This window comes from Physeter macrocephalus, chromosome 4, assembly GCF_002837175.3.
Source record: "Physeter macrocephalus isolate SW-GA chromosome 4, ASM283717v5, whole genome shotgun sequence".
Taxonomy (NCBI): domain Eukaryota; kingdom Metazoa; phylum Chordata; class Mammalia; order Artiodactyla; family Physeteridae; genus Physeter; species Physeter macrocephalus.
The window spans coordinates 95,210,271-95,225,588 of record NC_041217.1 but is presented as its reverse complement, the minus strand read 5'-3'; the positions used below and the strand labels follow the sequence as shown (position 1 = coordinate 95,225,588).

At 44.6% G+C, this 15,318-nt stretch overlaps 1 protein-coding gene across 1 annotated transcript; it reads left to right on the top strand.

Annotated features, from left to right (window-relative positions):
• The first annotated feature begins 6,664 nt into the window (after positions 1–6,664).
• On the top strand, positions 6,665–8,637 carry GPR88 (G protein-coupled receptor 88). The gene is made up of 2 exons (XM_007120968.3): positions 6,665–7,063; positions 7,420–8,637. Exon 2 carries the CDS (start codon positions 7,489–7,491, stop codon positions 8,635–8,637), a length of 1,149 nt encoding a protein of 382 aa, XP_007121030.1. The 5' UTR covers positions 6,665–7,063; positions 7,420–7,488.
• Positions 8,638–15,318: the final 6,681 nt, after the last annotated feature.

Sequence of the window (15,318 nt, the reverse complement as noted above, 5' to 3'; positions counted from 1 at the left end):
GTGCTCCGCAACGGGAGAGGCCACAAAAGTGAGAGGCCCGCGTACTGGAAAAAAAAAAAAAAAAAAAAAAATGCAGATTTCCAGGCCCAGACGGCAACTCTGACCCAGACCCGGGTGGTTTTGCTACAGGAGATTTGAAGATCACAGTTCAATTAACTGAAAAGACAAACAGAGAGATTTATAAGTTGATAGGACTAGAAGGAGGAATTGTGTTTATTATGTTGTTTTGCTATGAAGTTATTTTGTTATGAGGTAAACACAATTTATCTCTTAGCCCACCTCAGTGGAGCCACCTGTCTTAGTGTCATGGGACAACTTGGTTCGAGGCACAGATCCATCACTATGTGTGTAAGTAAGTCATTCACTCTCTTTGGGTTTAAATTTTCTTTTTTGTAAAGTGAGGAGACTGGATGACATCAATGGTCCTTAATCATTTTGAGATTACAGTCTCCTTTGAGCAGCTAATAAAATTCTTTTATCTTTTCTCCAGAAAAATGCACAAATATACACATACATTTTTGCACACAAATTTAGGGAGGGTGACAGTTCCCTTAACAAGCTTACAGGGACTTCCTATGGCAGTGACGCTCAGAGCTAGGGAACTGGCTCATCTAAACTATGTTTCATACCCCCTCCCATTCAGATTTGTTCCCTTAAGGGGCATCCTCCACTCCCCGCCCCATGCAGGGAATCACCTTTGTCACCAATAGGTGTGGCACACTTATAAGATGACCACTTCAGGAAGCTGTTTGCATAAATTTAATCATTATGTGACTCCTCAGAGGTAGTTGACATGATCTTCAATTTACAAATGAGGAAACTGAGGTTTGTAAAGGTGCAACCTCTTGCCTGAGGTCACATGCTAATAACAAACAGGCTTTGGATTTGACCCTGAGCTCTTAACCTCTCTGGCTGGATAATTCTTTGTCGCGGGGGTCTGTCCTGTGCCTTGGGAGATGTTTAGCAGCATCCCTGGCTCTACCCATTAGATGCCAATAACATTGCCCCACCCAAGTTGTGACAACCAAAAATGTCTCTAGACATTGCCAAATGTATCCTGGGGGGCAAACCAGCCCCCAGCTGAGAACCATGCTGCACGGTACACCCCCCTGATCACTTTACTATAGTGAGCTGACGTCACTGAGGAGGAAATAGAGAATCTCTCTGAGGGCAGGAGAAAAGTTGAGGACCATCATGACGAGGTCTCACGTACCCCAGGTAAAGGGCTTCAGGATAGTACAAACTATAGGTCATTTTCAGCTTCATAATTCTCTAAATTCTTAACTTCTAAAAACTCGACCATTGAGCTTTGTGATAACGGTAGAATGCTCACATGCAGTTGAATTATTCCTAAGTTTGGCTGTGAAACATCAAAAGCTGTTGCTCTTTAAAAAATCTCTTCTACAGTCCAAACTGGCCCATACCACACGATTCCCAGTTGTGTTACTTCTGAGAGACCGAGGTCTGAGGAAGTACAGCTGGGATTTGAACTAGGATTTTAGACTGCCTCAGTGTTGTGCTTAGTGAGGCTGCTCTGTGGCTTGGCTGACAGCAGACAGGAAAGGCACAGGAAATGAGCACTTTGTCAGTGCTGCCACTTACCCCTTGATTTCGCAAAGCACTTGAGACAGTTGCTAGATCTTGTTTTGGTGGATTACGAAATTGAGTACTAGAAAAGTCCACACTGGATCCTGTCATGGGTGGGTTATATGAGGAGGGGTTGTTAAGAACAAAAGTTCTATTTAAAGAAAATCTGGTGGCATAAAGCATGAAGATATGGTTACATGAAGCTTTTAAAGTGTTTGAGAAAAATCACAATGCTTTGCAGCATGACTGAGGCTGGTTGTATCGCTTGAGAAGCAAATTGAGATAGAAATTTTGATCCCACATATCAAAGGTTCCCAAGGGACCTATTCAGTCAACAAATGTTTAAGTATTTCCAATGCATCAGGCACTCTGATCAAATACAGAGCCTGGCCCTGGACTAGTTTACGGTTTGGAGAGGGAATAAACATAGCCGGGAAGCCTGGCTGTGGCTGGGATATACTCGGGTGCTTTGGGGGCACCCAGGCTGGACACTCGCCCATGGAGATCAAGAAGGACTCCTTGCACGAGGTGAAGCCTGAGCTCATACCTGGAAGCTGAGTAGGACTTAGCTGGGCAAGAGTGGGGCAGATTGTGGAGAGACAGCCATGGGAAAAGCATGCGTTGAACAAATAGAGATGCCGGATGGGAAGGAGAGGAGAGGCTGGGCCACACTCAGGAAGGGTACGCCCACAGCATGGCGGGAGCACAGGTGAGGAGTGAGGATGTGGTGGAGAGGTGAGGATGTAAGAGGTCACGTGGGGATTTATGTGGGACCGTTTTAAGACTTCTGCAGACCTCAACACTTTTGGAGGCCCCATCACAAGTCATATCAAACTTGAAAATATATCCTGATTCCACCTTAAACTAATTTATGAATAACAATGAGTTGAATTTCAGTTGACTATTTAATAGCATGTCCCTTTCTATTTCAAAGTTTTCTTTTTGTTTTTCAGAGCCAGTAATTCTTTCTTTCAGATACCAAACCTTTTCAAAGGGTATTAAAAAGCTGGTATGAAACTATAATTCAAAAAGATACATGCACCCCTATGTTCATAGCAGCACTATTCACAATAGCCAAGACACAGAAACAACCTAAATGTCCATTGACAGATGAATGGATAAAGAAGATGTGGTACATATACACAATGGAATACTACTCAGCCATAAAGAAGAATGAAATAATGCCATATACAGCAACATGGATGGACCTAGAGATTATCATACTAAGTGAAGTAAGTCAGAAAGAGAAAGACAAATACCATACGGTATCACCAATATGTGGAATCTAAAATACGACACAAATGAACCTAACTATGAAATAGAAACAGACTCACAGACATAGAGAACAGACTTGTGGTTGCCAGGGGGCGTGGGGGAGGGATGGAACGGGAGGTTGGGGTCAGCAGATGCAAATTACTACATATAGAACAGATAAACAACAAGGTCCTACTCTATAGCACAGGCAGCAGTATTCAATATCCTGAGATAAACCATAATGGAAAAGAGCACAAAAAAGAATGTATGTATAGCCAAATAAACTTTGCTGTACAGCTGAAATTAATACAACATTGTAAATCAACTGTACTTCAATAAAAAATAAAATAAAATAAAAATGAGAAAAATAAAAAGCTGGTATGCTCTAGGCACTGTGTTTATAGGGCCTTAATCATAATGTCTTGTTTTAAACTTGCAGGTTTAAACCTGCATAAACCTGAGAACTGGCCCCCCTCCACTGCCCAACGTCCATTCTCTCCGTTCTCCTGCCCCTCCCGAGTTTTAGTAGGGCATGTGAGTTAGAGCGGTCCCAGCTTCTCTTGCAGCAAGGAGCAGCCATGTGGAGCAGCAAGCACCAGGCCATGCCTGGTGGCCATGAACACACTTCCATGACCTATGTGGACCTCCTCTCTGGCTTTGCCCTCTGATGACCGACTATGCCTTCCAGGTACCACCCTAGGTCTGAGGTGTTGCCAAGGAGTGGCTGTGTGACAAGGATGTGAATGAAACTTGGATGGGCAGGCTGGCATGTCCTATGTTAAAATAAGGCCCCTGTGGCATGTGATGGTTGAACAGAGAGTGGGAAAAACTGGGGTGAACTGTGGGCCAGAGGCAAAGGCTCTGAGTTGTCACATTCCAGTGGCATGAAACAATTTATAAATCTGAGAATTCTAAATTTGAGCCTGGCTTTCTAGCATATTTGTCAAGATAGGAGAATAGAACATGTTTTATTTAACAGTTTGATAGCGTGATTTATGATTTTAAAATATTTAGACATGTGGCCTATGGAATTCTATCTGTACTCCTGCCCTGGCCTGCAAATTTAGGCCCTAGCCCGGCTACCCTGTAGGTCTGGCACAAGGACTAAATAAAACAAGACATGAAAAATACTCAAAACAATGCTTGGTAAATATGGTATGTGTACATCATTAGCAATGATGATATTTATGATTCTCCTGAGGGCAACAGGTGACCTAGTGAAAGGTTTTAAGCGGAATGTGACATTTGCTTACTAGTTTTCCTACAAATATTGATTAAGGGTCTACTATGTGCCTGGTACTGTTCTGGGAGCTGCCAATAATAGTAGTGAACAAAGTAAACCTCCTTTTTCCAAGGAATGTATATTAGAGTGGAGGGTAGGAAACAGATAAAAATAAATATATTTAATATGTCAAGTGATGTCTTTTGGTTTTAGAAAGATCATATTGTCTGGAGGAAGGTAAGATTGCACATAGAGTTAGGAGCTTGTTGGGATAATTTAAAGAAGAGATGATGGTTGTCTGATGCCAGGTAGTGGCAAAGTGAATAGAGATCAGTGAAAAGATTAAAAAAAAATTAATATGGTGGAATGATGACACTTGGTGATTGATGGATATCAGGAGTAAGAGAGAAAATAAGGACTCAAGGGTGATAGCTAGGATTCTGACTTAGGCACCAGGATACTGGTGATACTGGTCACTGAGAACACAGGAGAAGGAGGAACTGATTTGGAAAGAAGAGGGAGGGATCAGTTTTGGACATCTGGGGTTTGCGATACCCATAGAATAGCCATGTGGAGATGTCCAGTAGGCAGTTTTATATATGGGCAGACCTTCGGTCGGTTGGAAAGTGTCTCAGTGGTGACAGCCAAAAGCAGTGTGGTGTGGGCATTCAATGCGAACAAAGGAAGTAGAAACAGAAAGCGAGCACTTTTGCCAGGAAAGGGAGTGAGCTGTGTAGGCACCTTGAGAAGGAGGTGAAGTGCAGGGAAACTTTATCGGATTGCAGTGAAATCAGCATTTTTGTAAGGCCAATGGAAAGCAAGCAGTGGAGAGTAGAGAGATTGGACCAGCATCAGAGGGCACAGTTCACAGAGCAAGTTCCTGCGGGGGTAGGAGGAAAGAGATGCTAATGAAAACTACTGTCTCACCATGGAAAGAAATGAAACCATTTATGCACACATCCATTCGTTGATTCACTAACAAGTATATTAATTATAATTGAGTACTGTTTTGATGCTGGGAATAAGATAGAAAAAATTCCCACCCTATATTATGTAAATGCAGTAGCTTACAACAAAAACAAACCCCCAAACAAACAAAAATTTGTCCCTTTCCAGGCCAGGGCTAAAGAAGGGAGGGTCTTGGCAGAAGTGTGTGACTGCAAGGCATCGGAGTCCCCCAGCAGGGGCTTCGCTCGTTCCACGTAAGGCAGCAGCTGGGACCAAGGACCTGGAACTTGAATCCTCCCCCACCATGTGAGAGGAAATTTTTATTTCAACAAGCTTTAACTATAAATGCTAAGAGGGATCTCTTGCAGGCTTGCTGTGCTTGATGTACTCAAAGCCTTAAGACAAATAACAACAGATAAAAGACACTGGCAAAAAATCCCCCAACTCAACTATTAGATACCACTTAAATGGACCAAATCCATCAAGTCCTGCTTAGCCCTACCTCCTTAGAGTTGTCATTAACTAAGACTGTTTTTGAAAGAGAGAGAGGGAAGCAGAGAGCAGAGGAGGTGCACTTTGTGCTTCATCCTGAATAGGCACCCTTAGGGACAGGCTGGAAAAAACCTGCTGCCATGTGACCTGAGACTGACTACATTACATGTTAGACAGGGTAGGTATATTTCAGGTGTCAGACTAGGGTGGAGAAATGTCAAATTTATGCATGAGGATTCATAGAAAGTTCGAACAGAAAGGGCCTTGGAAGTCACTGAGTGAAACTTCTTATTTGACAAGAATGAAAACAATCCATCACAAGGCCATTTATTTGGTGGACACCCAGCTTAGAACCCAGGTGTCCTGAAACCCCACCTAGCATTTTTGTCTATTATGCCATATTACCATATTCTATATTGAGTTAAATTTTCAAATAAATGATTTTCCCAGTGAAAAATGATTTGTGGGAGGTGATGACTTTTATGAAAAATTTCCCATGTGGAAGATTCCAACATCAGACTGCAAATCTCTATCTAAGACAGACCACAAGATTAAAAGTTCTGCAGTAAAGAGACAACTTTGCCCCTTAAACTGTGGCTCATTCAGGGCCCTTGCTTTCCCCCAGATACCCACTTGTATTTAAACTTCTGACCATTTCACTTTTACCCTCTATTTCATTACTGAAACAGAAGCCACACTCTAGAAAGGAGTTTGGTGATGAGAAAAAAACTGAAATTATGATTGAAATTAAGACTTGGGGATTTTGTGTGGATAATGACCCCTGTCCCACCTTACCAAAGAGAAAGTGAATTTCAATTAGAATATAAGTTCTCCCTGAAAATGTGGGATGGAAGAGATCAGTCGTAGGTATTAGGAGTATATTTATCTCTCAGAAAAACTCACCCCCAGGATGCATCAGACTGGGATGAAATACATTGGGGGTATATTAAATTTTATTCTAGCATTGATGGAAGGGAAAAAAAGAAGAAAAGAAAAATGAAGCAAAGTGAAAAATAAGGCGATTGAGAGACTGAGAAAAAACAGAGAAACTTGTTTAATGACAGGACTTTCTGAGCAAGATATTTTTCTTCCCTTTCACAAGTTAGAAGCTATTGAATAATTCATGCAAGTGTGGAAAGGCTGCCTTTTCCCTGCGTGATGTATAACTGAGCAGGAGAGCGATTCGAGTGGGTTCCCCTCATCAGCCACCACTCTTGCTTCTGAGCACGGGGTGCTTGCTCTCCTCTTGAGCTGAGCTTCTGCTTTTGCAGCCAAGCATCCTTGCTGCTGCCTCCTGACTACCTGCCCACCTGCCTGGGCTTGCAGCCTGCCCCTTCACTTTCTCCAGCCCTGCTGCCAGCTGAGAAGTCTCCCTGCAGCTGCTGGTTTCTGCCTAGGGCCATGTGTGTGGATGCTGCATTGGAGAAGGAGGCACTTGGCTCCTGGCACTGATCCCAGATGAGTTTCTCCTATTGATTTCGGGACCACAGATGCTGCTGCTGAGGAGGTATTTTCTGGCATCCCTCCCTCTGCTACTGCCAGCTAAGGACCAGCCCAAAAGTAAGATACCCCCCAACCCCTTTCCCCTGTATTTTCCCCAGGTGGGATATCTCTGCTTTCTCCCGGAAACTGGGGGCTCCACCTGCCATGCCCGTGTGTGTGTGTCTATGTGTGTGTTTAGGGGGAGAAGAGGAAACTGTTCTCTGTATTGCTCTGTCCTAGGGCTTCCCTGGTGCTTGCTGAATGTAAAGAGGCCCTTCGCCTGGCACTAGAGACATTGCCCAGGCAGGCACCTGTCGTTTGCCACCCCCGTTCTCCTAGAGCTCCCTCTCTCCCCCTCCCCCAGCCCATTCTTCTGCTTCAGCCTTTTGTGTCGGTGGCAGAGGGCTGAAGGGATGTCTCTGCCCTCTCTGCAGGCGGGTGTCAGGATGGGCCGCGCTGCGAGAAGCCGACGCTAGCCAGAGAGGTGTGAAGAGTTGGCCAGAATGACCAACTCTTCCACGTCCACTTCCTCCGCCACCGGGGGATCGCTGTTGCTGCTCTGCGAGGAAGAGGAGTCGTGGGCGGGCCGGCGCATCCCCGTGTCCCTCCTGTACTCAGGCCTGGCCATCGGGGGCACGCTGGCCAACGGCATGGTCATCTATCTCGTGTCGTCCTTCCGAAAGCTGCAGACTACCAGCAACGCCTTCATCGTGAACGGCTGCGCCGCCGACCTCAGCGTCTGCGCCCTCTGGATGCCGCAGGAGGCGGTGCTCGGGCTCCTGCCCGCGGGCTCCGCGGAGCCCCCCGGGGACTGGGACGGCGCCGGGGGCAGCTACCGCCTGCTGCGGGGCGGGCTGCTGGGTCTCGGGCTCACCGTGTCCCTCTTGTCCCACTGCCTGGTGGCCCTGAACCGCTACCTGCTCATCACCCGGGCGCCCGCCACCTACCAGGCGCTGTACCAGCGGCGCCACACGGCGGGCATGCTGGCGCTGTCCTGGGCACTCGCCCTGGGCCTCGTGCTACTGCTCCCGCCCTGGGCGCCGCGTCCCGGCGCCGCGCCCCCGCGCGTCCACTACCCGGCGCTGCTGGCCGCCGCGGCGCTGCTGGCGCAGACGGCGCTGCTGCTGCACTGCTACCTGGGCATCGTGCGCCGCGTGCGCGTCAGCGTCAAGCGGGTCAGCGTCCTCAACTTCCACCTGCTGCACCAGCTGCCCGGCTGTGCCGCCGCCGCCGCCTTCCCGGGCGCGCCTCACGCGCCAGGCCCGGGTGGTGCCGCGCACCCGGCTCAGGCCCAGCCCCTGCCCCCAGCGCTGCACCCGCGGCGGGCGCAGCGGCGTCTCAGCGGCCTGTCGGTGCTGCTGCTCTGCTGCGTCTTCTTGCTGGCCACGCAGCCGCTGGTGTGGGTGAGCCTGGCTAGCGGCTTCTCGCTGCCCGTGCCCTGGGGTGTGCAGGCGGCCAGCTGGCTCTTGTGCTGCGCTCTGTCCGCGCTCAACCCGCTGCTCTACACGTGGAGGAACGAGGAGTTCCGCCGCTCCGTGCGCTCCGTCCTGCCTGGCGTCGGCGACGCGGCGGCCGCTGCCGCCGCCGCCACGGCTATGCCTGCGGTGTCCCAGGCGCAGCTGGGCACTCGCGCCGCAGGCCAGCACTGGTGACCCGGGCAGGGCGGGCGGGAAGCGGAGATTCCCAGCTTCCATTGCCCTTGGGCACCACCGCCTCCCGATCTTGGAAAGCATCCCCTGCCTGAACGAAGACTCCTGCGGGTTAAGCTCAATAATATATCGGTGCGAAGATTTCGCCTTCGACCCCAGTGGGATACCTGAACCGAGGTTTCCGTATACATGGGGTCCGCGAAGTCATTTTCGACGGCCACCTGATTTTTACCCTTTGTTTGCGTGTTTTGGAGAAATCCTCAAGTCAGAACACCGGGAAACTTCAGGAACTTGCACACTGACGTTTTGAAAGAACCGGTTAATTTCTTTCAACACTATTTTGGAAAAACAGCTTTGATAACATAATTACCATTCCCACCTTCATCATCTTATAATATATATGAAGCGCGTTGAGTGTGCATGAGCCAAAGGAAATAATATTGAAGGAAATAATATTTATGAAGCATTTTAGCAAGTAACCTACCTTCGATGATGCTTCTGCTATAATTTAGCCTTTGTATATTAACCTGAAGAATGAAGCCACAGATGTGCACACCAGTATGAGTTGCCATTAAGACCTTAAGCCCTTTATTTTAAAAAGAGCTTTTATAACGTAAAATCACTCCCGAATGAGATAGCATCTTAGCCAGTGAGGGGGAAAAACCCCAGATTTATTATTTTACATCCCTCCCCTTTGCACTTCTAAGACTGAAAATCGGCATTGAGTGTTAAAGTGACAGATTTCCATTGTGCTGATTGATGGTCTGAGCCAGCTATGGAATTTTGGAAAACATAAGGGGGCTATCTATTTTAGGTACCACTTTCAGGTTTTCTATAGCATGCACATTAGTTGCTACCCTCATTTTGTCATCAATTTACCTGCCTTATGAGTGTGATTGCAGCTGTGAACATTCTGTACTCTAATGGTTGCTAAGGAGAATAAGTCCTTCTGTTTTCTCTTTAACATTTAAAATATCTCAATGCACATGATATAATTAAACACTAATAATACCATGACTGCATAGCTAATATTAACCTCTATTGCATGCTCTCCTAGATGCTAGAACTTATTGGGCATGTGGTACTAGAGCAATACCCATTTGACAAGGACATTTTACTTCTTCCACACACCAGAAGAAGTGGCCATCAATTATTTGAAAAGAGACACAGAGACACTTCTGGCTACCTAGAGTTCTTCTTGTCTTGACCCAATTTATGAGAAGACTCCCAGGTGGGACTTTATCTTGCAAATGAACCACAGTCAAGATGGATCAATAATATGATTTGGCTCTGCAAAGTCACCTGTGCTCTTTTTAGGGTTTAGACAAGTCACACATTAGACAGTAACAGTGTTTTTTATGTATTACCATGACACTTACCATTAATATCATATCTGTTAAAGAAGGTGTAATAAACTCGGTTATATAAAATGAACAGTTCAAATGGGAATCTGTTCTAAAACATATGATTTGAGGCTTGCCATTTTCATCTCTGGTTTACTAAATTTATTTAGAAATATTTGAAATGCAAAATTGTGTGAAATCACTTTAGAAAATAAAAATGAGAGTAAAGTAATAAGATACTCAGCTATCAGCAATTCTGACTGTTCACTACATCAAATCTGGGGCCGAACAGCCTCAATTAACTGTGTAATTCAGGAACCAAAACAGCTTGCTTTGTTGGCCTCCTGGACATTTGTAAGCCAGGATAGTGGGAACACTTGTGCGTTTGAATAATTATGGGAGTTGCAGGAAACCTTGACATGTTTGTAGAAAAACAAAACAAAGCAAATGTGTTTATTACCAATAATAGATCAGGAGTCATTTTATTAATCTATCCCCTTTGTGCATGCACCATTTCTCTCTTACTAAGGTTTCATCTGTTCCCATTTTTCTTGATTCAAATATTTAATTAAAGTTCAGACAACTGTTCCTCCGAGTTTTTTTCTTCGGTCTCTGATCTTCTTGCATACCTCCTCGAGAACGCTGAAGCAGATGACACTGTATCCCGAAGCAATGGCGATGAAAGTAATTTCTTTGTTCTGGCTTTATTTAATTCCACTTTTAGTTTCTAAAATTATTTCTACCTTTTATAACTAAATAGGATCCATATGCCAGCATTGAAAAGAAATAGGTGTAATTTCCTTTTTGTAAGTATAACTGATTTGGGGAATAGGCTGCAACAACAGTGAGCTGAATTTTTTTGGGGGGGGGGTGCTGGGGGACGCTTGTCTAAATCTCTATCAAAAAGGTCTTCTTTTAATTAGGCCTTTATCCATGTTTCTCACTGTGGATGCTACTAACGATTTTTCCCGCTATTCCTATAAACGGTTGCCAAGCCTATAAACTTAGCTTTTCAAGTATCTGATACCTTGCAGTGTTTCTGGCTAACACTGAGAACACCTTATGCTGGTTCAGTGCCATGTGGGAGACCTACTTCAGGTTGTATTTACTGGTAATTAACTCCACAGGACTGATTCACTTTTTTTTTTTTTTTTTTTTTGCGGCACGCGGGCCTCTCACCGCTGTGGCCTCTCCCCTCGCGGAGCACAGGCTCCGGGCGTGCAGGCCCGGCGGCCATGGCCCATGGGTCCAGCCGCTCCGCGGCACGTGGGATCCTCCAGGACCGGGGCACGAACCCGCGTCCCCTGCACCGGCAGGCGGACCCGCAACCACTGTGCCACCAGGGAAGCCCCTGATTCACTTTTAATTTCGAAGTAGCAATGATGTTTCTAAAATTTCCTTACTCGGGCAATAGCTGGGAGTTGGAGTTACCGCTTTTACAGATTAAGTTAATGAAGATTGTGTTCCTATTTAAATGAAACTACAAATTATCCACTCAAGAATGAAAAATCCTAATTGCTGTTTTGGGCTGCCCTACTTTGCCTTTTCTACTTTTTTTCTTTAAGTATATGCCTGTTAAGACATATAGCACGCTCTCCCCCTGCACCATCCTTGTACATTAATGGCTAAATTCTAGGATGTAATAGGTATTACTTGTAGCACTTTCCTTCTTCCAAAATGAAATCTGTGCTTAAACAATAATTCTGTTTTGTACAGAGGTACAGAAGCATCCATAAGTTTGTTTGTTTTGTTTTGTTTTTTAAATACTATAGGGTTTTGACTCTCTAATAGAGAAAGCCCTTGAAAAGATCTGGTTACCAAGGAAATGTTGGTCTGCCCTGGCCTCCTGGTTTAATGCAACTCTGTTCTTCTGATGACAACTGTATTGGCCAACTTCCTTGTTTCACGTGTGACCTTTTATTCCATTCTTCCAAGTACTCAGACACTGCTCATCTGAGTCTTTGGCAGTCCTAGGGGCTGACCTGACAAAGGGCATCAGTAGCATAAATTTAAATTCAAGAACGTTGAGGAAAATTATAGATGTTCCTCACTTTTAAAGCGCTGCCCTTATTGTTTGTGGGGCATGGGGGCAAGAATGGATCTCCGGACGAGAGCTCTTGGTCTGCAGAAACAAAGCCTTTCTTTCTGCCTCTCCTCTCGCAGTCAGCGTGCTGAGGGGCCTCCACATCCGTGCGTGGACTCAGCCCACAGGTCCAAGCTCTGCCCACATCCACCTCTCAACCAGCCACCTTGCCAGCGCCTAGTGGTGCACATACAGGGTAGTGCATGTCCTGGTAGTGACCTCAAGCCATTTAGGCAGGGAATTCTGGGGGTCCAGGAACCAGGCCTGTTGAAAGAGGCACAGGCTTTGGATTTGCACATTTCCTTGGGACCCCTTTCCGTGTGGGAAGGGGAGATGCGAGAGGCAGGTGGGAGCAGGCCCTTTGAAGCATGAGACACAGCTTGGGACCCCAGTATCTCCAACCTAAGGGCAATGCTGCTTTCACATGGCTCCTCCTTGGGTATCCTTTCCTAACTCTTCCCACCTGCAGGGACCCCTTAAACAGGCGCCACACATAGAGTTTTCCCAGATGCTTAATTACATCAGGCCTAGTGCTAAAGGTAAGGAGGATAGTGGGGAGGGAGTGGGAACGGTGTAGATGAAAGAAGGGAGGTCAGATGTCAAAGGTTATTGAAGGGGAACAATGGGTACATGGGATGTATTGCACAGTTCACTTGTACGTATCTTTGAAATTTTTTGTAATGAAAAGTTAAAGAAAGTGAAGTCAAACTTGAAAAAAAAAGAAGGAAGGGAGGAGAGAAGGAAGGAAGGAAAGAAGGAAGAGAAAAAGTAAAGGAAAAAACATAATTAATGTGCCTAAGGTCATGTGGCAACTTAAATGGTGGTGCTGGGATGCAAAACATTTGACTCCAGAGCATGAGATGGTAACTACTGTACTGTAGGACAAAATCGGAGTTTTTAGTTAAGTGTGGAATTCCCTCCATGACGGGACCGTTCCCTAATTTCCCCAATCTCTCTCTCCCCTACTTGCATCCTTCACTATAGCCTAGTTGGTCTCTACACTGCCTTCTAAACGTGGCCCATGTTCTGTGTCTGTAACTTGTTCATTCAAGGACCTTCCTGGAGTCCCCTCGTGTCTCATCACTTACCCAACCCTCATCCTTCCTTCCAGGAAGGCTCACTTTGTTTCTCCCCCACTCATCAGAGCTCCCCCAGCCATAAGCTCTGCCCCAACAGAACTGCACCTCTTTGATCGTACCACATATTCCCTTGTACTCCCTCTGTTTTACTGTGTGTGTCATCTTCAAAACTAGATAGGAAAGATTTTTTTGGTTTATTTTTCATTTCTTTATTTTTGTAGAGCAAATACTGCCTTTTATCTTTTAGTAACCAGTTACCTGAAATATACTAAATAATGAATATATGTTTATAGTTGAAGACAGTAATTTTGAGAGAAAAAAGATTTGATCCTTTCCTTGCACATATATTTTCCTCTTAATGAAACAGACTGAGAATAAATCCTATCTCCCAACTCATATTTTGCCAAAGGATATCCCAGAGTAATAATGTATGGGATTATGAGCCATGTGTATAAATCACATGCTGTCATTTGGGGGAGATTTATATTCCTGTTATCCAAGCTCTGTTCACACTGACAAAAGCAACAATAAGTTTCAGTCCTAAATACTATTTTAAATTCAAGGTCAAATTACTGAACATATATTCAGTAATTACACATAAACTTTTTTGCTCAGGGTCTTGCATAGTAAAGCTGTGTGTTTTTGATTTCTAAAAGCCTTAAACATTGCTAATCAATGGTCATGCAATTTTGCTAAAATCCTGGGAGGAACAACTGTGGGAATGTCTTTACTTCGTGTCAGTTCACTGGATGGTAGCCCTGAAGATCAGCTAGCCAGCCCAGCCCCCTGCTATTTTTATTCAACAGAAAGTGCTTTAGTTTTTAATCTTTCCTGGTATAAATTAGGCCCACTTCCCATTTTTCTATTCTCATGTAGTAGATAAGTGCGTAGCCTCCTTTGTATAGTAATGCTATGGTGGATACTCTGCTTTTAGCCAAATGAAAGTTCTATGAAATGTTGGCATAGTTGAATTCTGATATTACTACAAAAAAATCTGCCCCTATGAAAGTTTTATTTCTTGAAAATAAAGTGTGTTTTTCTATGTGCAGATTAATGTCTGTTTTCATAGCAAATTTGTAAAATATAGAAATGTAGAAGAAATTATTCATTACCACTCTTAGCATTTTACTGTACTCATCTACTTTAAAAAACCTCTTTTCCTATGTATGTTTGATTGTACATAATTATAGCCAGAAAGTATATATTGACATACATTTATATATCACCTATGTTTTTTATTTTTAAATTTAAAAAGTATCTTTATTGGAGTATAATTGCTTTACATTGTTGTGTTAGTTGCTTGTATAACAAAGTGAATCAGCTATATGTATACATATATCCTCATATCCCCTCCCTCTCCCCTCCCTCTTGCGTCTCCCTCCCACCCTCCATATCCCAGCCCTCAAGGTGTTCACAAAGCACCGAGCTGATCTCCCTGTGCTATGCGGCTGCTTCCCACTAGCTATCTATTTTACATTTGGTAGTGTATATATGTCCATGCCACTATCTCACTTCGTCCCAGCTTACCCTTCCCCCTCCCTGTGTCCTCAAGTCCATTTTCTACGTCTACATCTTTCTTCCTATCCTGCCCCAAGGTTCTTCAGAACCATTTTTTTTTTTTTTAGATTCCATATACGTGTGTTAGCATACGGTATTTGTTTTTCTCTTTCTGACTTACTTCACTCTGTATGACGGACTCTAGGTCCATCCACCTCACTACAGATAACTCAATTTCATTTCTTTTTATGGCTGAGTAATATTCCATTGTATATATGTGCCACATCTTCATTATCCATTCATCTGTCGATGGACACTTAGGTTGCTTCCATGTCCTGGCTATTGTAAATAGTACACTCACCTCTATTTAAAAAGTGTAAGCAAAAGAAAGATGTTATAAAGAGGGGCCTAGGCCCTGTAACAATTAGAATATGTTCAACTACAAGTAATAGACTACCTAACTAAAAATGCTGAAACAATGATGATGTTTCATCATCACACAATTGAGAAGTCTGTAGGTAGTTTCCAGAATTTGTTCAGTAGCATCTTGATGTCATCAAGTGCCCAGGTTCTTTGCATCCTTTTGCTTCATCAGTCTCAGTGTTGTTGGGTGATGGTTCCAAGATGGCTGCTATAATCACACGACAGCACCCATAGCAGAAGAGAGGGAAAAAGCTTCTGC